Source organism: Herpailurus yagouaroundi, unplaced genomic scaffold, assembly GCF_014898765.1.
Source record: "Herpailurus yagouaroundi ecotype Mexico unplaced genomic scaffold, PumYag 160, whole genome shotgun sequence".
Classification (NCBI taxonomy): Eukaryota; Metazoa; Chordata; class Mammalia; order Carnivora; family Felidae; genus Herpailurus; species Herpailurus yagouaroundi.
This window is the reverse complement of record NW_024412401.1, coordinates 47,017,012-47,040,782: the sequence shown is the minus strand read 5'-3', so window position 1 is coordinate 47,040,782 and position 23,771 is coordinate 47,017,012. Positions and strand designations below refer to the sequence as shown.

The 23,771-nt window shown below is 43.6% G+C and overlaps 1 protein-coding gene and 1 long non-coding RNA gene across 3 annotated transcripts in view; both read left to right on the top strand.

Moving 5' to 3' along the window:
- PSMB7 (proteasome 20S subunit beta 7) overlaps window positions 1–23,771 on the top strand; it is a 59,655-nt gene that overhangs the window by 24,645 nt on the left and 11,239 nt on the right. For both annotated transcript variants that reach the window (XM_040482286.1, XM_040482285.1), the window contains exon 6: window positions 5,571–5,629. In XM_040482286.1, coding sequence (XP_040338220.1) covers window positions 5,571–5,629 — 59 coding nt within the window. The remainder of the gene's footprint in view (window positions 1–5,570; window positions 5,630–23,771) is intronic.
- On the top strand, window positions 15,941–18,699 carry LOC121034973 (uncharacterized). The gene is made up of 2 exons (XR_005792702.1): window positions 15,941–16,270; window positions 16,344–18,699. It is a non-coding gene; the product is annotated as an uncharacterized LOC121034973 (long non-coding RNA).

Genomic DNA, 23,771 nt, shown 5'->3' with positions numbered 1-23,771 from the left:
CTTTTTTCTGTTGGCATATTGGTGTTCTTTATCTGTGAGCCCTTTTTATTTATTGATGCCCTACATGTTGCATATATTTTCCTGAGTTTCACAGCCTATATTTTACATTGTTTACAGAGGTTGGTCCCCCCCCCCCCGCCCCCAAACCAGTGGCCTGCTGTTAATAAGAGCAGATACTTCATTTTAAAAGATTGGCTGGAGGTGTGGCCCCTTGGCATTTTTGCCTGGGACCCCCTTCTCCTGGAGGTTAGCAGTGTGGATGGCCCCCACTGTCATCTTGAAGCGGGTTAGGCCCCGACAGTCAGAGATGGGGAGCAGACTTGCTTTCCGGGACCCCACAGGGTATCTGTTGTGGGAGGAATTCTTTTAATGGCCACCAAACAGGAGCAGCCAGGGTGCAGTGGTACCCACCTGGTGGCTGCAGTGGATCAGGGAGCGCAGGGCAGTTCCTGGCCCCCTCAGGCAGAAGAGGGCTGCATTCTGTATCCTTCCCCCATCCCTGTCTCCACAGCTTGGCTGCTGGGTGGTTTGGGAGTCCCAAGGGGTTGAGCAGGGAGGAGGTGGGAGGTGAACTAGGGACATACGGTGGGTGCAGGAGGTGAGTCAGTGGATAGGGAGCCACCACTATGTCTTGCACCATTCTCTTTTCTTTTTCTTTCTTTCTTTCTTTTATTATTTATTATTTATTTATTTGGAGAGAGAGGGGGGAGAGAGAGAATCCCAAGTAGACTCCTGCTTGTCCGCACAGAGCCCGAAGCGGGGCTCAATCTTACGACCGCAAGATCATGACTTCAGTCGCTGTCAAGAGTCGGATGCCTAACCAACTGAGCCACCCAGGTGCCCCGCACCATCGTCTTTCTAAAAGCTGGTCACTGATCGCACCTCGTTTTTCTGTTTTGTTTTTTTTTAATTTTTTTTTTTAACGTTTATTTATTTTTGAGACAGAGAGAGACAGAGCATGAACGGGGGAGGGTCAGAGGGAAGGAGACACAGAATCTGAAACAGGCTCCAGGCTCTGAGCTGTCAGCACAGAGCCCGACGCGGGGCTCGAACTCATGGACCGCGAGATCATGACCTGAGCCGAAGTCGGCCGCCTAACCGACTGAGCCACCCAGGCGCCCCTCGTTTTTTCTGTTTTAAAGAGCTTCGTTCTGGAAGCAACACTGGCTACTCAGCAACTGTGGGTGGGCTGCAAAAGGCAGCCTTGGTGGAGGTTGCTAAGGAGCAGCTACATGGAGACTACGCATGAGACGGGCTGTCTAGTAAAATGCGGGAGCCCACGGAAGGCATTTTACCCCTGTGGTATCACAGAGGTTTGGACCAGACCAGGACATATAATATGACCTGGTTTTGTGGGTTTAAAGCCTTTTTTTCCTTTTGAACACTGAACTTGCTTCACATCTGAGTTTGTCTTATAGTCACCCCAGTATGGTAAATTAGGCAATAAATGTCTTTTCCACTTTATCAAGGCATTTATTGCTATCATCACTCCTTCAGGGCCAGCTCAGAGTTTTCCCCAGCTCCTTCATTTGGACAGGTGTCCTCAAATCAGCCTGGCTTAATTCAGCAGATTCTATTTAGTGCTTGCTGTGTGCCTGAGACTGCTAGGGATGGGGGTGCAGATACGAACCCTCGTGGTGGGGGTTGGTCAGGGAAAGCTTGTGGGAAGAAGCAGTCTCTCAGCTGGAGTTTGAAAAGTGACTAGGAATCCTGTAGACCGTCAAGGGGGCAAAGGGCATAGCATGTGCCAAGGTGGGATTGACTTCAAGTGGTATAATTTAGGAAATTACTATCAGTTTTATGTTGGTGGGATGTCAAGTGTATGTGTCAGGGCTGAGGAGGGGGTCGAGGGAGACAGAGACCCGATCGTGGAAGGTCATGCACGTCTGCTCTGGCCAGTTGTGGTAGGAGAGGGTGACTGCCTCAGGTCACGCCTGAGACAGAGTCCTGCCGTGTGTTTATTCTGTAATGCCAGACAAGAAGCTTTACCGCTTTAGTGGGGTGACTGAATGGCATGACGTGATGCGTAGCCCATGGCGGGTGCTCAGTGTGCCCTGGTTTCTTCCTCCTTGGCTGCCTTCTCCTCCCTGCTGTGAGATAAGCTCTTTGAGGTCAGGCCTCACACCTCTTGCTCCTTGAGCCCATCCTGCATTTGTGAAAAGCATCCTCCCTCTGACCTGTGTTTCCTTCACCTGACATGCCTGCCGTCTGAAGCAGAGGCCCTCGTCTCCTGGCCTTTCTGTTCATGCATTCCTGAACGGGAAGCCAGGTACTTCTGACTAATTGTCTAAGGTGACCTTGGTTTTGGAATAGAAAACCAGTGTAAATGCTCCTTAGAAGATCGTTTGCCTTGGTTTTGGATTTGAAAGTGCCACGTTTGGGTAGGTTGATGCTGAAATAATGGAATGTATCAGGGCATTACTGTGGCTTAAAAATGGGATATAATATTTAAACATTTTGTCGGTCCGTGGCTGCTATACTAGTGTGGCATTAGGTGATGTACTGTATATAGTTTTAAGTGGCATGGAAGCAAGATCTAGGAAACCTGAGTGAAATTATTAAAGAATACTGGTCTCCTGGAGTTTACCATCTGTTTTTTCTTTTGAATGGCCAGCTTCCGTTCCTTCCCCCAGTTGCATTGCCTTGAAATTATGTGAGGATTTGCATCTTGTTCTCTGGCCACTTTGGGCAATTGCAGTCATTTTTGAAATTCTGACTTCAGTTTTCTAAATAGCCGACACACGTTCAGGGTTTCCTAGAAACCTGTTGACAAAAAGTCCACGGCTCTCCGTCTCCCAGCGCTTCCACGGATTTCTGAAAAGGGGGCGCCAGAGTCCTCCTTTCCTAAAAAGCTGGGAGCAGGAGCTAATTTGCAAGTGATTTAGAAATTGTTTTTAATGTTGAATTTCCCTTTCTTTTCAAGTTTATTTGGAGTCTGCTTATCTTTGATCTCCGGAGCAGCAGAATCAGGCAGTTTAGCAAGTCTGCCTTCCAGAAGACTTCTCCATACCATGCCTGTGCTCTGTAGGTTGGAGTGTGTGTGTTGGGGGCGTGGTGTGAAAGGGGAAGTGGAAATACAGCGGGATAAATACCCCCGTGTCCTTTCTACATTGACCTCACCTGCAGCTTCCAGCTCTTGAAAAAAAAGTCATCCTCTCTGATAATGTGAGATGCATCCCCACACTGAAGAGACTCTTTTTTGGGCAACAGTTTAGACATAGTACATAATTTCTGCTTATAGAAATTTTGCCTGCAGCATTGTTCCCTAACAGGAAAAATAATATTTTTGATAAGGGAAGAATTATTACATTGAGAGGAAAGTACTTTTCATTCTTTAAAATATTAGATGAAGCTAAACAGAAGGAAATATATGTGCCCAGGAAAAATTAGAGTAAAATTAACCTGTTTATTATGGTGAACTGCCAAAGAAAGGGTGACCTGAGAGAAAAAGAACAGGGCTGGTAATTTTTAAGGAAAAATGTCTTTTAAGGTAAGCTTAAGCTTAGTTTTCTCTTATACAGTAATTGATTACAGTTTTCCACAAAGTTGTTAGCTTTTAGTTTCCCTGCCCTTCCCTGTCTTGTCCTAACGTTTATTTCAGGCCTCTGGTACATTTACCTGTAGCTCTTCAGAGGGAGATGCTTGAGCCAGATTGGATTAGTCAAGGCTGCTCTTGGGCACATTTGGTGTCTAGAAATGTTTTCTTCCGAGATTTTCTTATTTGCAGTTTTCTTGTTTCTTCATGAGAGCTGGCCTCTGTTTTCCGCACAGAACCAGCTTGTCTTTTTACTGAAGTCCAAGACTGGCTCTCACCTGGGCCTTAAAACTGGAGTTACTTTTTCTTCTTGATCCCTGAATCTCAGAGTAAACGAGTGACTCACAGAACGTTGGTGGACTTTGACTCTATTTTCAGGTTTTCAAGGACATGTTTATTAACGAAATTCAGAGGCTTGGCTTTGGTGAATTTGCTCTTGCTTATCTGCTGGTTTTATTTGGATGCACTGGTTTTATAGCTGTTTAATTTCTCTCCTTTCCAAAGGGCTTTTAATATCTCTTTAGATCCCCCCCCCTTTTTTTTTTAAGGAGAAAAAAAATGGTAAGAGGGGAGAATGGGGTTGCCTTTTGCTCCCAAGCCTAAATGAATAGTCATTGCTTGTAATACCGGTCTACACTTGACGCTTCCTACTGCTTTAGATGTGATGTATCCGGTGCTGGGAAGGTAATGATCCTCAACCACAGCAATATTCCATAACAGGAGTATCTGTCATATTCATCGGGATTACCATGTTCGTTGATTTGTGTCTGTAAATCTGCTGTTTCTACCCTTTAAATTTGATCTATAATTGGACCTCCTTAAATGGTTCAGATAAGGTAGTCTGTATTTTCTCAATGCAGCGTGGCTGTCAGCTTCTCCTTTTTCATTATACATTCAGCAGACTTGATAAAATCAGCAGGACACCTCATTTGAAACTGTTTAATCGCTGCCTTTTTCCTTTGCTAAAACCATTGAGGTGGTCAAGCGATGTACACAAATCATTTTAAATAGAAAATATGGTTTTCTCTGTGACCCAGCTAAATAGATAGTGTTATGCAAAACAAGTTAAAAAGTAATAAATGCCAAAAAAATCTTCTAATTGGAGTAAAAAATTGTGGGCAACTCTATCCTCTCTCCAAAAGTACAGTATCCTGAAATATTGCCAGGACTCTGTAAAGACAAGATGATGGTTTTCTAAAGATTCTCTGGTTTCTGAACAAAGCAAGTTTAAATTTTCAAATAGTGCTGAGCTGCCTTTTACATTCATTCAAAGGGGGCCCACGCTTATTTGTAATGCCTTTATATCCTACTTTTGTAGGGAGAATTTGCTGTCTGTTAATATCTATGCAGCATAACCTTTCAGCCATTTGCTATTGTGATAATAAATTTTTGTTTCTTTGTCTGTCATTTTGTCTACTCAGCTGTTACTCTTCAAAGTGCGAACTAAAAATAATAGCTCCAAATAAATGCCACATAATAAAGTGTTTTACAGTTGAAGCCGGAATAACCTGGTGGCTGCGGCTCGCGGGCCTATTACCATTGCCGGTGCTGTGGTTTCTTCCCTGCGTGTCAAGGTGACTCTACCAGGGCCAGCTCATTAAAACAATCTATTCTTTCTAACTGGCCTGGTATTTAGCGCTGTACCCAGCAGCCTGCCAAGGCACAGTTGTGGAGCACAGGTCTCAACAGCGTAGGATGTATGAAATTATGTGCCATTCACTTTTTTGAAAAAATACAAATTCCCCATAACCTCATTTTCATGCTTCAGCGTTTTATTGTGAATAATTTACAATTACTCCTGTCAGTGGTGGATGTTGGGCCAGTTGCGGGTTTACCCGAGATAGTGGTAAGTGTGACTTCAAGCTTTTGAAGAGCATTGTTTACCTGGTTTATGTGGCCCTGTAGGATTAATATTTACACCGCGCTTGAGTGGGACGCCGGGTGTATTTTGCCATTTTTGCTGCCCCAAAGTAAACTCGACATGGAGAAGCTGGGAGTTGGTAAATACACTAAAAATGCATCTTTTTTCTTTCAGGTTCTGGTTCCTTGGCAGCAATGGCTGTGTTTGAAGATAAGTTTAGGCCAGATATGGAGGTATGTCGGTCCCTGCAGTTTTCTTCTCTTTCACGTGTTTTTCCAGTTGTATGTTGGACATTTACAGATCGATTGCCAATTCCTCCAGAGCTCCTATAGCACTGCTGTTAGCTGGAACGCTCTTCGGCGCAGATAAGCATATTTGCTGAGAAGACAGGTTGGTTGCGAGAGCCTCGTTTTGGAGTGGCCCTGCCGTGCCCTCCCTCAGGCTTGGGGAGCCAGCACCCCTCAGCTATTTGCTCTGGCCTCTGGGCTGTCCGGGAGTCTTCTTGGCTGTAGGTGCTGCTGCACCGTGGAATGTTTTTGTGTGCACTCAGCTTTCTGTGTCACGGTATCTTAAAATGACAAGTTTTTTTGTTTGTTTGTTTGTTTGTCTTCTCACCGAGAACAGAGAAACTGTGTATATCTTTGCATGTCACACAGACCTGGTCTGAAAATGGAGGCCGCTTAAAAAGTCCCTATAGATGGTTCTGCATCTGGCAGAAGATGGGGACAAGATCGCGTGTGTAGTGGACCATGCTCAGAGGGTGATCAGGCTCTAGTGTCTCTAATATATTTTTAGGAGGTTCCGTATTATATTTTCTTTGGTGGTGGGGGAGGGTGGTACCTTCTGAATGGCATTCCACCTGTCTCCCTTAGTGATAGATGTACCCACCATTAAGCAACTTCCCTGTCTCCCAGACCTCCAAGAACAAACCCACAGGTCTTCCATTGTCCCTTTCGAAGGAGTGTTCCATATGCTTGTGTGCATGGGACCGCATCATTCCTCCACTGTGCTTTGTCCCTGCCCCTCAGCCAGCTTGTGGGCACAGAGGTCCTGAAGGCAGCCTTCACTACCTGCTCTTGGTCTGTTGATAGTTGTTAATTTTGTGATAGGGAGTAGCAACTTGTTTTCGACAATTTAGTAGGCTCTTTATACCCTCTTCTTTAATAGGTAGGCATCTGCCGTTTCTGCCTTCGCGATATTGTTTTCTTTAGATACCAGAAGATGTCTCTGGGAGTTGCTTTTTTGACAATGCTTTATGCCTCATCATCTTCGGAGAAGATTGCATGTTAAAACTTTTTGATTTTTCCACCAGCTCATTGTCATCAGAGCACCAGCTGTCATCGGAACCCTGAAGCTCTCTCTCTGCCCTTTAGGTTTGGGCCAAGTGCCCTGAGAGCCAGAGGATGTAGGGTTATGGATGCTGCCCAAGCAGGACAGGGGTCTCCTGCCAGAAGCCTTGTTGCCCTTGGTACGTGACGTTAGCACACACAAGTGACTTCGTCACAGATCGCTAGATTTCTCCCCTTTGTTGGACATCTGCTGGAATTGAAACATAATGACTAAAGATAGGATTTAGCTAGGTGTTTCGTAGTAAAGATAATAGAGTCTTGCGCCAATTAAGGATAGTAAGCAGGTCTAAGTATCAACTATAAATGAGATTAGGATTCTGTTCTCATTTCTCAATGTGAAAATTTATTCCCAGATCAGCATTATTTTCTGTTTGGGGTTCTTAAGTACTGAGAAAAAATAAGATGTACTAGGTCACTTAAAAAGAAAAAGAAAAAAAGGTCTCCCAGTCTCCAGACTAAAGGAGAGGAGTTCCTGAGGCTTCACGAATCTATTAGAACTAACGAAGGTATGGGGAGAAAGACTCTGATGATTTTTGTTTAGAAAATCACCTCAGTAATGTCAAGCCCTCCTTTAAACCACATTAATCTTTTCAAATTTTCTTGAAAGCTTTGTCTATTTCCAATTGATTGGAACCTCCATATGTTAGAGAAAAATGGGAACCGCAGAAAAAGTTGAAAGCATGAGGTGTATTAAAAGTGACTTTAACCCTCTGCTAAAGTAATTTTACATTATTTAGAGTTTGGATTTGAAGTGATTCAAAGGCCATGAATTTAATATTGATGTGATTCGAGGAAGTAAAGGGAAATGTGGTCATCCCTTCAATAAAATTTGTGCTATTATCAGTCTGAAGAATGTGTTCCTTAGATCAATTTTGTATGCATCTCAGACCACTTAGTGTTCTGTATTAGCTATGAGACCTTCAAACAGCCTGACCAGATTCCCATTTCAGATTGATTAATTAATTTCCCAATTTCAGGTGACTGGTTTTGTTCACTGAAGTTGTTGAAACTTGACACAGATGGACAGTGAACAGAATCACTTCATTGTGAAGAAGGTAGTAACCTGTTTCCCCAGTGAAGTGGGTTTAAATGTAAATAGAAAGCAAATAATAGTATAACAACTGTCTGTGGATAGTATTTACTCTAACGGGACGTTAACAGATACCAAGAGAATTTATTATAGAGACTGAGCAGCTGACTGCTGGCCACCTTGCTTTGTTTTGATGGAGATTATGTGATGTGGTTTCAGCAGAGGCTGAGACTGCCAGTCAAGGTTGAGAGGATGAGTTTTAGTGACTTCTTTGCTATGAGAAAGAATTCAGCAAGGTGTCATTTCTGGTTTGCATAGAGCTCGTGGAAACATTTTGGTTTCAGATTTCCCAACTTTATTTTCCTTCTTTCCGGGAAGGCTTTCTGTCTCCGTGACAAGAAGCCTTCCGTGACTTTTCTTTCTTGCCTGTCTAGAGATTGCAGGCTCGGGTGGCTAAATCCGCTTATTTCCTTCCAGTATGAGAAAGGATTATGGACATGTCTCACGCAGAGACCCAGGAGAGCGTTGCTGCCTCTCAGAGTGTACGTGGATTGCTAGGACGGTAGCCGTTCTACACGGCACAGAATCGCGTAGGGAAGGGGCCATTTTAGGCTAGCATAATTACGTATTTTTTGCCAGACAGTCATTTTTAGTCCAGACTCATTGAACAAACTCTTGGCTTTTTTATTGTCAAAACAAATCAATAAGAGGTACTCCATAGCCCCCCTCTCCTTTTTTTCTTTTTTAAAACTACAGACCTGTGCCTCGGACAGTGCTGGTCCTAGACTATAGTATTTGTAGACTGAAAGCCCCTGTCTCCTCAAAAACCTCGTGTTCTTATTGCCTTTTGCTACACGGTCCAGCGTGGTAGCCAGCAACCCCATATAGCTACTGAGCATTTGAATGTGGCTAGTCTGACTTGAGAACACACTGAGTGGAAAATACACACCAGATTTCAAAGACTTAGTATGAAGAGATTGGAAAATAAATTTCATTAATATTCTATTGATTACATATTGAAACAGTGCTACTTTAAGTATATTGGGTTAAATAACAAATTACTAAAACTTAATTTCACCTAATGTTACTTTTTTTAAAATGTAGCTAATAGAAAATATAAAACTACATAGGTGGTTCACATTATTTCTGTTGGACAGGGCTGGGATAGCATTGTTTCTTGAACTTGTCATTTGCACATCACATTTAAGGTTTCTGCCATATCCAGGTGCCACCTGTACTACTACTGTTATTATTTAAATATTTATTTTTTTAGAGGCAGAGACAGAGTGTGAGTGGGGGAGGGGCAGAGAGAGAGAGAGAGAGGGAGGGAGGGAGGGAGGGAGAGAGGGAGGGAGACACAGGATCTGAAGCAGGCGACACAGGATCTGAGCTGTCAGCACAGAGCCCGATGAGGGGCTTGAATTCACAGACCACAAGATCATGACCTGAGCTGACGTTGGATGCTTAACTGACTGAGCCACCCAGGTGCCCCTGTGCTATTATTTTTCTTAAAAAATATTTTAAAAATGAATTCACTGTTTTACAAATTGAGACATTACCATTTACATGTAATAAAATGCACAGGTCTTAATTAAGTGTACAGTCAGAGAGGTTTTGGCATTTGGGTTTTTGTTGTTAAGGTTTATTTATTTATTTTGAGAGAGAGTGTGAGCAGGAGAGGGTCAGAGAGAGAGAGGTAGAGAAAGAATCCCAAGCAGGCTCCACGCTGTCAGCATCGAGCCCGATGCGGGGCTCAGTCTCATGAACCGTGAGATCATGACCTGAGTCAAGATCAAGAGTTTGGGATGCTTAACCGACTGCATTACCCAGGCACCCCAGGTTTTGGCATTTGTGATTCATTTCGTTTCTTGTCAGTTCCCTTTCTCTTCTTCCCTACAACCACTTCAGTTCACCTTTTTAATATAAATTTAGTTTTTAAATATAGTTTGTATCTGTGAAATCCTGGGTTCGATGTGTTGGTTACTTTTCCCCCCAAAACACATGAAAGTGAGTGCACACTATTAATAGAAATTAAAAATGTATTCATGGCATCACCCATCGTGTGTCAGCCCAGGGGTATGAATATTAAACTTTGGGAAATGTAGGGCTACATTTCCACTCCACCACAGCCCATCTTGGCAGCTTGCTGTTCTTTGAATTTTTTTTTTTAATGTTTATTGATTTTTGAGAGAGCGAGCGCAAGCATGAGTGGGGGAGGGGCAGAGAGAGAGGGAGACACAGAATCTGAAACAGGCTCCAGGCTCTGAGCTGTCAGCGCCGAGCCTGACGCGGGCCTCGAACCCACGAACTGGGAGATCATGCCCTGAGCCGAAGTCAGACGTTTTAACTGAGTGAGCCACCCAGGCACCCCGGCTTGCTGTTCTTTGAGTACAGGGTGTACATGCTTGTCATTGAATCTTCACTGCTGGTGTCAGCCAGCAATGCATGCCCTCAGTTGCTTCTTCCTTTATTTGTGTCCTTGTCCTCCGTTGTACACACCTGTCCCATTGTTTTATGGCTGTTTTCAGGGACATCTCCCTCACTTGCCCTTGATAGGGGGAGATCCTTGAGGGCAGAGGTCATGAAATCATCTCTGTTCTTCAGCTTCTTATGTTCAGTAGGTGTTTGTTGAGTTGAGACAGAATAACCCTGCACTAAAGTAAAATCTGAGTCATCAGAAACCACTTGGGAAATTGAGGGGACTTTCTTTTCTTCCGACCTGGAAAGTGCTGAACGTTTGTTTGAGATAACGGAGGAAGATAACTACTACAGTTCTCAAATAACATACAGCGTTGGGCAGAGTCAACAGAGCGAACACCCCATTAAGTACACAGGCGACACAAAGATGGAGCAAAGGGCAGATGCTCATTGGGAAATTATAGGCCAAAAAGCAGAGCAATGAAACCCAGCTGGGATTCATGAATGGCTAAGACAGGCCTCTGCTGTTTCAAGTTATCTGAGCTGATGATTTGCCTCAGGTAGAAGCCCTGGTTCGTGGTTGCGCAGAAGCTGTCAGCTAACCATGTGAGTTTAAGGGACAAGTAGAGTCTTTAAAAATCTTCAGGGTACCTGGGTGGCTCGGTCAGATGAGCGTCTGACTTCAGCTCAGGTCATGATCTCACAGTTCCCGAGTTTGAGCCCCACGTCGGGCTCGCTGCTGTCAGCACAGAGCCCACTTTGAATTCTCTGTCCCCTTCTCTCTGCCCCTGCCCCACTTGTGTGCTCGCTGTCTCTCTCAAAAATAAACAAACATTTAAAAAATTAAAAAAAAAAAAATCCCCAACCCGGTTGTGACCCCGACACTGCTTTTAGTGGTCTTGCGATTTTCGTCCTCTCGTCCTTCTCCTTGCTGTTCGTCTGGAAGTCCTCTGAGGGCAGGAACCGTGCTTCTCCATTTCTCTTTCCTCACACCTAGCATGGTAACTGGTGCATGGTGGGCATTAGACCAGCATTTGCTGAGTGAGTGGTTGAAAAGGTGTCAAAAACTGCTTTACTTCATCGTTCCCAGATTAACCCTCCTCTGATGAGGTTTGATAACTTCACCTTTGGTGTTCGTAGTACTCAGCTGTGATAGAAATGAAAGCAGGAAAAAATTGAATGGCTTGTGATAAATTCCCGCTTTATTTTTATCAGCAAAGGTGCTTATTTGCTCTGTATTAGCAGGGTAGTGGATCTTGAAATGTGTGAGTTGACCTAATGACAAGGGGTCAGTTACGTTAGAGGTTTTTTTGGTGATGATGAATTGCACGGAGCCGTTCCCCCAGATTTTTTTTTTTTTTTCTATTGTTAAAGCTGGGATAAGAATTAAGCCCCTGATCCTGGTTATTACCCAAGGCTGGCTAGACAGGAAAAATTGTGATAACCACACTGTGGCCTTTTGAGTCCATTTTCCAGTTAAGTATAAGGGATTTGACTGAAATACCTGGAAATAATGGTGTTAGCTTTGTGAGGGTATGTATCTTGAAAATTGTTACAATTGCTGAAATAAAAACATTTTATTTTAGGGCGGGGAAGGAATGAAAGGAATCCATCAGATAACTTGGGTTAGTTTTCTTTCCATCCCACTTCTTTGTAAGAAGGAATGTTTTCATTTTGCCCAGTGAGAAATTTAAACTCTTGAAGATTATAATTCATTAAAACGGGTAGAAGATTAATATTTAGTCTGTCAAGATCAATACTGTCCCCTCTTTGCACTAATTGTCAGAAGAGCGTGCGAGGGCCGCTGAAGGGTAGCGGTGTGCGGCAGGACCCTCACATCACAGGGAGATGATTCAAAGGCAAACTGTCCTGCACCCTCTGGTATCGACTTGCAAATTAGCATCTGGAATCTAATTAAACAAGCTTAATGAAAGTAGCAGCTGAATGCTGCTGGAAAAGACAATCAGCTTTTTTCCCCCCTCTCTGATACATATTCTGTACTATTGAAGTTGGTCACCAAACACATCGTGTGAGCACAGTTAAAAAAAATTAGCATTTATTTGAAGAATAGAAACTGTTTTTCATTCTGTTATGCATTTGGCATGCTCTCGCGTCCCATGAGAGCCATGCCACAGCAGATAGTGCACAATATTTATAAATCCATGACAGGCAATAATAGCAACTTGAAAAATTCTTTTGCTAGAATCTCAAGTTGAGAGCTGCCAAAAGCGGAGAGGATCAGATCTGCAGTGGCAGCTGCTGTGCCCTACAGTTAGAATTCTAGACTTTGAAGATGCTCAGCTTAAAGAAATGAAGACTGCAGGCTTAGCCAATTTTTGCAGGTTTCTAGAGCTCTGGCGCTCTGCCTTTTGAAGATGAGTTGCTGAAGCTCCTACCACTGCCTGAGGCGTGCTAACACCAGCAGGATCTTTTTTTTCCCCCAGTCTTAGTGTGTCTTCAGTTTTAAGTAGCACATGCTTAGTCAGTGCCAACTCTGATGGTCCTTTCTCTGGTCACAATACCGAGGGATGAGCTCTTACCCTGTTACCCTTCAGAGGGAAGCCGCGAAGATAGATGGTGACGTATACAAGTGCCACTTCAGCCGTCTGATTTATGGAGTCATATTTCATCGCTCGGCAAGTGCTGGCCTCTAGAGAAGCCCTTATAGATTGCTAAAGATGTGAGCAGCTATCGCCCTAAAGGCTTGTGGTTACCTCACAAACGTGATGCCAAACACCTAGCTACCGAAGAAACAGAATTAATCTGTCATTGCAGGCAGCTATAGATCCACTTTAAATAATGAAAGAGTTCATACCAATATGGTGTCCTGACAGCAAATCTTGGAAGTAACTATAGTTGGGTTTTTTTTTCTTTTTTAAGTCTGGTAGTAGAAAGATACCGAAGTTACAGATTCGTTTGTCCTTTGCAGATGGACAGTAGTGTAAGTGAGCTGCATTATTTTGATTAAAAAGAAGAATTTCTTCAGTTTGGCACATAGACGGGTCCCCAAGGAACACATGGAGGATGGGTTCAGTGTGGTCAGGTGGAAAGGGGCAGGGTTGCTTGGGAGCTAGAGGATTGGGCTGTGAGCCTGTCTCCACTGTCCTCAGGGCATGACTCTTGAGTAAGCCACGGCCCGAGACTGTTCATCTAGAAGATGGGGATCCAGAGACCTGCCTCGAGGTCGCTGTCAGGATTAGATGTGGTCTGTAAAACACCTTATATGGTGGCTCACACAAAATTGGCTCTAAAATATGGCAGCTGCTTCTGTCTTTTAGTTACTCAGTGGTAGGATACAAACCTCACATAGCAACGACTAGATACGATTATTTGTACTTGCATCAGGCTTGGAGATTATAGCAGAATATAGAGGCGATTTCTCTTTCCCATCTAGAAGCTTAAAATCTGAGACAGACTTATGGGGAGGTCATAATGACAGTAGAAGAAGCCTGCTCAACACATACCACGGGCTGTGGAAGGATTTGCCTTTCTGCGGTGACGGGGGAGGAGGTGATGAAGATCCAGTAATCACGGTAGCCGATGCTCGCTGAGTGTTGGCACACTGTGCCAGACTTTTCTAACCGCTTCCTCAGCATTCTCTCCTTTACTTTTCAATAACTGTGCGGGGTCTGTACTTTGTTAGCGCCGTTTTGTGGAGCGGAACGTGAGGATGTGGGGAGGTCAGATACCTTGCCCCGGGTCACACAGCTAGTCAGCAGTGGAGTCACCATTTGAATCCCGGTCGGTCTGTCGGTCTGGCTTTAGAGCCCTCCGGCGCGATCCGTCACTGTGCCATTCTGCCTCTTTGCTAGGCTTGAGATTCTCTGACAACAGAGTGGGGAAGACATCTTACTCCAGGTGAGCAGAGGTCTGGGCTGCTCGGGCTGTTCCTTTTCTCTGATGAGGTCTTGTGAAGACGGCAGGAAGCCAAACAAATGTCAGTGGAGGTGTGTAAACCTCTTCGGTGAGCTCAGCGATTGGAAGGAGCCCAGGAACAGAAAGACGCAAGGAAGTTTAGAAATCCAGAGATACGGGGATCTATAAAAAAAAGTCACTTGGCTGTGAAAAATAAATTTTTTTCCTCTTTGAATTCATCGGACTTTTTCATCTTTTAACCCTTCTTCACCCCAAATACCCCGTGACTGGCTTTCTTCCCCCGCAAGGTTTCAGATATTTACAAGGGAGCTGTTTTCTCTATATAGGTAGCGTTTAGCTGGCATAAGCCTCTTCAGATTTAGTAATGAGACCAAGAAGTCCTTAAATATTGGTGAATGGCATTTGTCCATTTGAGGCAAATCATGAATAACTTGAACAAAAATAAAAAAAAAAAATAAGACTATCATATTTGAATAATGAGGTGCTCTTTTTTTTCCCAACTGCCAAAACTTTTTAATCTTCGTCAACAATTGTTCTGTCCTCCGTCTTATTTCGGTTGCATCTGTGCGACTCTGAGCTCAGGAGCCCTGACAAGCGGCATATGAATTCTGTATTCATTAGTGATCTTGATCCAAATGCCTCTGTCCCTGCCACGGGGGCTCAGGTGTGGAAGCTGCTGGCTAATCCCGCCAGCTGACATTCAGAGGTTTAATGACTCCATGGGTAGGTGACCACTCGCTGGGAGGGTTGCTGGCGGAACCCACACAGCAGACAATGGAGATCAAGGAAGACTATCAGTGTTTAGCCGAAGCACCTTCCTGTGCGACTTGAACCCTGTTGGCATCAAACAGAGTTTTAAGTAAATGCAAAATTAAAAAAAAAAAAAAAAATCTGACCTTCGCTAGCTCTTATAAACAATGGTTTTTCTGTCCTGTATTGATATTGATGGTGTTTAAGACTGTTTTTCTTGTTACACTTTAATGGGTGTCAGCTTAATGAGCTGAACTTGACGCACTTTTCCAGATTTTACGTTTGTCTGGTTGCTACATCTGTTTAGGGGTCTTGTGTGTGTCTGGGAAAAATATATATAGTTAGAGCCTAAATTCTTTCATATTAAATGCTTTTAAGGATCTGGGCTGACGTTTTTGTTTACTGTGATCTCTAGCTTTGAAAAAAAATACTATTAGAATGTGAGTTCTTTGACTTGTGATGTGTCACAGGATGTTTTGACTCTTCTTTATTAGGTCCTGTAGTCTAAAAATGTTGGATGCCGGGGTGCCTGGGTGGCTCAGTCGGTTGAACGTCCGATTCTTGATTTCAGCTCAGGCAGGTCATGACCCCAGGGTGGTGGGATCGGGACCTGCATCGGGCTCTGTGCTGAGATTGGAGCCTGCATGAGATTCTCTCTCTTTGTCCCTCTGCCCCTCTCCCCCACTCATGCTCTCGCTCTCTCTGAAATAAGTAAATGAGATAAAAATGTTGCAGGCCTTTTTTTAGATAGTAGCTTCTTCAAGACATAATTTACATCTGTACAGCTCAGCTACTGTAAGTGTACAGTTCCGTGATTTTTGGGCTGTTCACAGAGTTGCACAGCTATCACCACAGTCACTTTGGGAACATCTCCATCACCCGCAGAAGAAATCCCATCCTCATTAGTAGTCACTCCTCATTTACCCTCAACCTTCCCAGCCCTGGGCAATAACTAATCTACCTTTTGTCTCTCTAGGCTTGCATTTTCTGGACATTTTGTATAATAGGAATTATACAACATGTGGTCTTTTGTGACTGGCTCCTGTAACTTCCAATGTTTTCATAATATTTCATCCATGTTGTAGCATGTATTGGTACTTCATTCCTTTTTATGGTTTAATACTATTCCATTGTGTGGACATAACCACATTTTATTTACCCATTCATTCGTTGATGGACATGTGGATTGATTTTACTTTTAGGCTATTATGAGTAATGATGCTATGAATGTTTGTGTACAAGGTTTTGTGTGGGGCATCTACTGTCATTTCTCTTGGGTATACATACCGTGGAGTGGGATTGCCGGGTTGTATGGTAACTCTACGTTTAACCTTTTGAGGAACCATCAGACTGGTTTCCAAAGTGGGCTGGGTCACTAGATGTGCATTAGTTGTGTCTTTATTGTTGAATAAAACATGTATTAATGTTCCTTAATAATTTTGTCTCTGGTTGTATTTAATGTAAAGCATTAGGTTTTTTTTTTTTTTTTTTAGAGATGTCAGAACCCAAAAATATAATCCCCAGGGCCCTGTGTAGAATTCTTAAGTAGCGATTTGCAGTGGAGTTAAACAGTTACTTTTAGAAATAAACAGATAGTGAAGTTGGCGTTAGATTCCATGGGTGATTAGGAGAATCACTATTAAACCTTTAGATGATAAGGAGACCCTACTGATGGTTGTTAAAGCTTCTTACCAGATCAGATATGTTGAGTTGTCCCCCGTTTACAAAGTGAGTATGTTCTCTTAAGTTGGAGCACACTAGTGAATCTAATTTGCAGAGGCACAAAGGGACTTCTTGAGTTAAGGTTACTCCCTTGGATCTTTTCCTTTTGTGATGTTTTATAAGGCAGATGGAAGTTTGGTCTTACTCCTGATGATTCAAGAGCAGGACTTTGCTCCCTATGGTACAGAGTTTGGGATTTCACAAGTAAATGCTTCTCTCCCCCTGATTCTGTGGGATTCTTTAGTCTCCCTTGACTTAGGAATGGCCACTTCAGTGTCCATTCATCTGGCTGAGTCTGTTTGTCCTCCTCGCCTCTCTGTCTTCAGACCCTCAGTTAATGGTGGTGGCGGGCCATCATGTCCACCGTCACCGTTTTTCTTCTGTCTGTGATACAAGTTGAAGTTCAGAGTGGAATATTTCTGGGAAGGGGCAAAGGAAATTTTAGAAAGGGTGTCTTAATTTTTCCCACTTAGTTTCAGGAAATAAAAGGGGATTGGATGGGAGGAGGCCCCGAAAGAAAGGTGTAGCTTACCAAAATCTCCGGCGTGCTGGGAATGGGCTCCTCGGGGGGCCAGGCTTCTAGGCTTCAGTAGTCCGCAGATCTTCGGGAAGTGATCCTGTGTAAAATGCGAAGTCCTCTACCTCCAGATCTTTGAGGCCGTGTGGAGAGTACTGCAGGTGCCACACTGCCACAGTCACTGGCTTGGAGAATTCTTTGTTGGTTTTCTGCCAAAAACATTTCTGTGCAAAAATTTTTCCCACTGTGCTTATGTACACTGAATTTCATTTTCTTGTAAAGTCAATATGTAATCAATCAGCAGGTACTTATTGGGCACCAGCTGAATGCGAGACATTACACGACACTTGGTGCTGCGATCCAGAGGTAGGATTGCAGGAGGCTGTTCTGTATGATGGTGGAACGTTCTTATACAGCTATGGGCAAAGTAGATTGAAAAGGAGGGATTATTTTACTCTGTGGTATATAGGTAATTATTTATGATGCATTTCTTTGGAGCAGGTGTTCCCATTTGAAATGTTTTCACTTTACATATTTCCTGTAACTGAGAAAGGCAGGGGGAAATATTCCATACAGGAGAAATATTTCAGAGTATATTGCTTGCTGCACCTGTGGCAAAGATCCAGCAGGCAAAATGTAACTTCTTTGTGACCGGCAACTCTTCAATCAGAGAGAGGCAAGAGCTAGTTTCTAATGTTGAATAGAAATAAATGTTTGGTGACTTTCAACTGCATGGGTAGAATTAATAGGAAGTTATTATTGTTAACACAGTATTCTGGATCATGTTATCAAAGAGAAAAAATGAACTTCTTTATCCGTCTCTTACCAAATTAAATGGTCTTTGCTAACTTGGGTCTCAGGGACATAATTTAAGACACTAAAAATGTCCCCTTTATCTGGGTTGTCTTTTTCTGTTACTCAAGCCAAGACTGGACTGCCATAGCTCCTTGGAAAAAGAAATAAACTCTTTTATTATTTTTATTATTCACTGATTTCTTTCCATCCTGGAACTCTTATTTTATAAAAATTTTGAATCGTAGCTACTTACTGAACAGTGGCTTTCAGGAGAAGAGGGGGAAACTCCCCTGAATTTCACTGTCAAGTAAGGCTGTGTGTCAGGAATCCAAGAGGCTGTCTGTGGTTAGAGGCTCGTGGCTCTTAAACAATGGATTTCCACTTTTCTTGTATATAAGTTAGAGGAATATAAGAAATGAAATATAGGACTGAGTGTTATTGGATGGTAGCTTAGAATCTTATAAGTTTTGCCTTGGCAGGTAATTTGGCATAAATTGTTAATGTAAATCTGGGTTAGTGGTGAAGACGTTATTTTAGTAAAAAAGATAAACTGCTGATTAATTCAGCATAGAACTCAATTACAAATTGAAAGTGTCTCTGCGGGACTCCCGGACCCTAAAGACAGCAGATGTTGAATTGATACTCCAGCATATTTCACAGTGGTATGAAATATTAACATGGTTTATTATACTTGTGTGGTGTGTGATATCAGACAGGGGGAGAGGTGGTGGGCTTGTGGGTGTGCAAAGCAGCCAAACATTACACATTCGCTCATATACACTCAGTGTGATTAAGAATTTTAGGAAAGTTTCATCTTTTTTTTTTTTTTTTTTTTTTTAAATGAAATAGCTCTGTGGAAAAATGAAGTGTAAAAGAACATTTGGGGCTAAATATTTAAATGTGGTACCTGTGTACATTTACGTTATACATGTAAATGAACATAAAACAAAGATGGTAAACTTACACAAGATATTTAAATGTTTTTTAAATTTTTTTAATGTTTATTTATTTTTGAGAGACAGCATGCGAGAGGGGGAGGGGTGGAGAGAGAGGGAGACACAGAATCCTAAGCAGGCTGCAGGCTCTGAGCTGTTAGTACAGAGCCTGATGCGGGGCTCAAACTCACAAAGTGTGAGATCACGACCTGAGTTGGAGTCAGATGCTCAAGCAGCTGAGCCACCCAGGTGCCCCAGATACTTAAATGTTAAATGGGACCACTGTGCACAAGAGTGGGGGAACTTGAGCAGTTGATCTGTCAGCTTTCATGGGCTGGGAGGTTTTCATGGGCTGCTGTCCTAGTTTTACCTTCTGATCTAGAGTGGATGGGAATTTAATAATGCCCCTGTAATTTGCATGGGCACAGAAGTTTTGTTTCACACTCTTCATATATCTGTATCAACTCAAGGGGGAAAATCAGCAAATATTATGTATCAGAAGATCTGAATAAATGGAACTGCCAATATTTGAAGAGATTAGCAATTTTTAAGAGGCGTGAGAGTAAAGTTGGCTTAGATGAGATATCTCAAAGCCATTACTACAGTTATGACAGGTTTTTTGTTTGTTTTGTTTTTTTGCATCACAGCCTAGTCTAGGTTTTGCTAGCTGAAGTAAAAACTGTTCCAAAAATAGCCAGATGATTATGTCAGAACGAATATACCCTGGATACCTTCTGTTGTTATGAAGGCTTTAAAAAATGGTGCTTTCTCAAAAACACCAAAATTGGCAAAGGCGGAAGGGTAGTGCGGGAAGAAACGAGAAATTTCTGGGTACCTACGTCATCAGAAGGACCTCTTTTACATCCCCATTGAGTCACCATGAGAACCCTTGGAAAGTATTGAGACGCGGGCCTCATTCAGAGATGCGAAGGGTGGCCTTATGTTCCGTTCACCTAAATCGTATTTTGATCTCCGAATGGGTGCCAAGCTCTGTGCCTGGGTATGAGCCATGGTCCCTTCCTTAGCGACATTTATAACTTAGCGGGGCGGACAGACCTACGAGCCACTACTGAAAGTAGGGCATGAAAAGCACAAGAATGCAACATCTAAGGGGGGCACACAGGTAACACAGGAGGGGAATTGGTGGGATCTGTCTCGGTACTTTAAGATGACCTCAAAGCACATGTGACTCCTCGCTTGAATTTTTTCGTCTTGGGGTTTGAGGAAGAGGTGGGACAGGGAGCCTGCAGAAAAGGAGAGACCATCCAGCCAAGGGGCATCGTGTCACGTACAAAGGTGCAGGGTGGGGAGAGGTTCCTGCTGTAACTTTTTCTCAGTTGTATAACCCTGGAAGTTTGGCCAGCTGAAGATCTTTGGAAATAGGAAAACAAAACTCCAGACGGTGTCCAGAGTTGTCTGGGCGGTCATTTCCTGAGTCAGTGTGGCCTTTTAATTAGCATCCGCTCTTCAGTGTGGGATAAGGCCGAGCCTAGCATCCCTGTCCCTGCGTGTGAATATTTAGTGTAGAAAGCTGCCACGTTCCATTAGAGGTGGTTGTGCTTCGGCAGTGGGTGCAGGAGCTGCGTAGACTTTTCAAATGTCCTTTGAGATTTACGTGGCAGTGTAATTGGGAGATGCTGGTACTTAGTGTGTTGTGCATGGTGGAATGTGAGATTACCTGCCGTAATGAGACCCCAGCAGCATACCTCAGGAAGGTAGTTAAAGTTTTAACCTTAACGGGTAATGTTACTTGTGGGTTTCTGTGAGGTAATTTATACTGGTCTCCCCTAACCCCGAAACTGTGTGGAAACAAAAATAAGAAAATGGAATGAAGTTGTGCTAAATTGGTATTTTAAAATTCTACCCGGTAGTACAGATTTTGGAAACTGTTTGCGGCGGACAGCGTGTAGAGCAGAGTCGCGCTTGGAGTCGTTGTCACCCTGTCATAACGTTGGAATATGGTTTTTCTAAACTTGGAACTGCGGTGATACCAGAATATTGAAGAGATTTAAGGACTCACTGACTTTGATTCCTTGACAAGTACAGTGATTTCTATTAACTGAGGTAAATTGAGTAAGGGTGACAGAGGAGCAAAAACGAGGCACGATGGAAAGTGCGTGCCTGGGCTTTGAAGATGTCTGGGCGCAAAGATTGATTTTTGCCTCTTGTGTAACCCCTGGAGCCCCAGTGTATGAAATCCAAAATCCAGGCGTGAAATGGGCTTAAGTCAGTACTTGAGGGTACTCTTAGGAGGACCCTGGTTTGTAAATTGCACTCAGCTTAACAAAAGTTTGTTCTCTTATCCTCTGACTACTACTTGCCCTGAAATGTCAAAAGAAAATGAAACTGCACTTGCCTTTCTTGATCAGTTTTGGTTAAGATTTATAATCAACCCGTGGCCTGATGGGAAAATAAATGGTATCTTTTTTGATATACTGGGTGGTTGGAAAACAATTCGACTCATTCTGTTTGCTGAGAGGTTTTATCCATGTAGGCAAAGGAAAACCTTTGAATGTAGTACTGATGTGGTGAATCGATAGATAGGCTGTTGTTTTGGAGTTTGAGGAGTGTACCTTCTGTATTAGAGAAATTCATCAGGATGTTCTTAGTTTCACCAATTGTTAACAAGCACGATGAATTGCTGGAATGTTTGAGTGGCATTATGTAAGCTTGCAGCTTTGAAGAATTTTAGAGGTGAACTATTTTAAAAAGGTGAACCCGTGAGCGGTCATCAGTTACACCTAAGGATTAGGTGAGCATCGTTATTGATTTTGGAGACCAGTCGTTCTGAGGTTCTCGTCTTGAGTGAAAAAAATACATGGGCTTGTGAGTCCGACAAAACTGTGTAGAATCTCAGACCTTCTGTTGTTGGCCATGTGCCTTTGGGTTAGTCCTTTTCCCGGTCTGAGCCTTTGTCTCCTGGATTTGTAAATTGGACGTAAGGATTGTTTCTACCTTAAAGGGTTATTCGGAATAGTAAGTGGAAGAATGCACTTGGCACGGTGTCTGCACACAGTAATGTAAGTTCTTTTACTGTTTTCTTTTAGGATATAATTTCTAATGAAATACAATAAGTGAAAATGTGCTACTTAGTACAGTTCTTATTGACATGGCAATAAATTCTGTATGGAAGGTGTTCATGTGAACACAGGGTTTTATGGCATCATTTTGAATTTCATTTTTAGTGTAATGGTTACTCATGATTGATTTGCTCCGAACTGGGGGTTGAAAAAGCAGAGTACTGAGTTACGATCCGTTGCCCATTGCATCAGTAGTTCTGCACGAGTTAGGCTTTTGGTAGCGGTGTTTGTGAACATTAGAGAAAGGGGGAGAATGAGATCAGGTTAGCATCTATCATGGATTTCCTGCGTATCAGGCACTGTGCTAGCAGTTTCTCCTGTGCATAGAGTACGTTGGTTTAATCCTTATGACCACCCCGGTGCCAGATGGTTTTAGGCCTCTTTTGCAGATGAGGAAATTGGGACTTAAAAATGTTGACTTTACCACCAGGGTCACATAGTTCATAAGTAACAGGACTTGGATCTCCTGGGTCTTCATTTTCTTAAATTCTTTGCCGCGGCTCCTCCCTCCCTCCCTCCTAACAACCTTAAGTAACTGAGAGGGTATCTGAAGGCCGTGTGTGCCTGGGATCCCGGGAAAAGGTGATCAGCCGGGAGCCTCACGGAGGAGCGTCTGAGTTGGTAGCTCCGCACGATCTCCACCCACCTCTTGCCCCATAACTCTCCCCATCTGCTGTCTGTCTGCTTTACTTAGGTCTGTTCACTTTGACTTCCTTATAACTTTACTTTGCACACGGCCAAAACCTCATGACCACAATTTTCCCTTAGAACTTCACATTCTTTTGGCTCTTGCCCCCACAGTTGACGAACCCCCATACTTTTTCTGCCACACTCCAGAGGCCAGACAAGCATACTTGGAGAGCCCCTGCCACCAATGAAGTGGCATCTAAAAGTTGGCAAATGTTTTGGTTTTTTTCCAGAACAATAGCTTTTACTGGCTCTACCATTATCTTGTCTGTTTTTGGTGACACCTGTTAGGGGTGCCTACCGCAGGAGCTTACTGGTGCCTAGAATATATAATTTAAGTTAATCATTGCCTCCCATCAACCTACCGGAAAAACGGCTGCCAGGAAGTTATAAAAGGCCTTTCTGTGGTGGCCGAGTTTGTTGAGAGTTGGGTCAGTGCCCGTGACTGATGCTGGAAGTCCGGGCGGCACCCTCCACTTCCCGTCTCCTGCACTCCCACCTGACCACCGTTTCCTCCTCGCCATGCCGGCCTCCCAGTGCTGTTGATGGTCCCTCTCCCTGCCCCTGCCAGCCCACCGCCATCTCACTGAGAACGCTGTAATCACCTGCTCCACTTTCGCCTGCTTTGGCCTCTCCTCCCCTCCTGCTTCTGGGTTGTGGTTTCGTAAAGCTCAAACCTAACTACATCGTTTGCCGGCTTAAAATTCTCCACTTCCTCTCACCACCTCGCATGCTGGGCCCGTGAGGTTCTCTGGCATTCAGCCACACTGAACTACCTACCTGACCACACCTTTCTCCTCCTCCGCACTGTCATGGTTTTACTCCTTCCATCACTTCTGCCCCTTGGCTTGGCTATCATTTACTTGTATGTCAAGACTCAGCCCAGTCTTCATCACCTGAGCCCCATGGCACCTCTGTACCTAGAGTTCTCCCATCAGGCCTGCCTCTTAAGACTTCTTTACCACATTGTAGTGAGCTTATCTTCTTTTATAAAAATTTTTTAATGTTTATGTATTTTTGAGACAGAGACAGAGTGTGAGTGGGGGAGGGGCAGAGAGAGACACACACACACAGAATCCGAAGCAGGCTCCAGGCTCTGAGCCGTCAGCACAGAGCCCAGCATGGAGCCCAAACTCACTAACTGCGAGATCATGACCTGAGTAGAAGTTGGATGCTTAACCGACTGAGCCACCCAGGCCTTTAGTGAGATTATCTT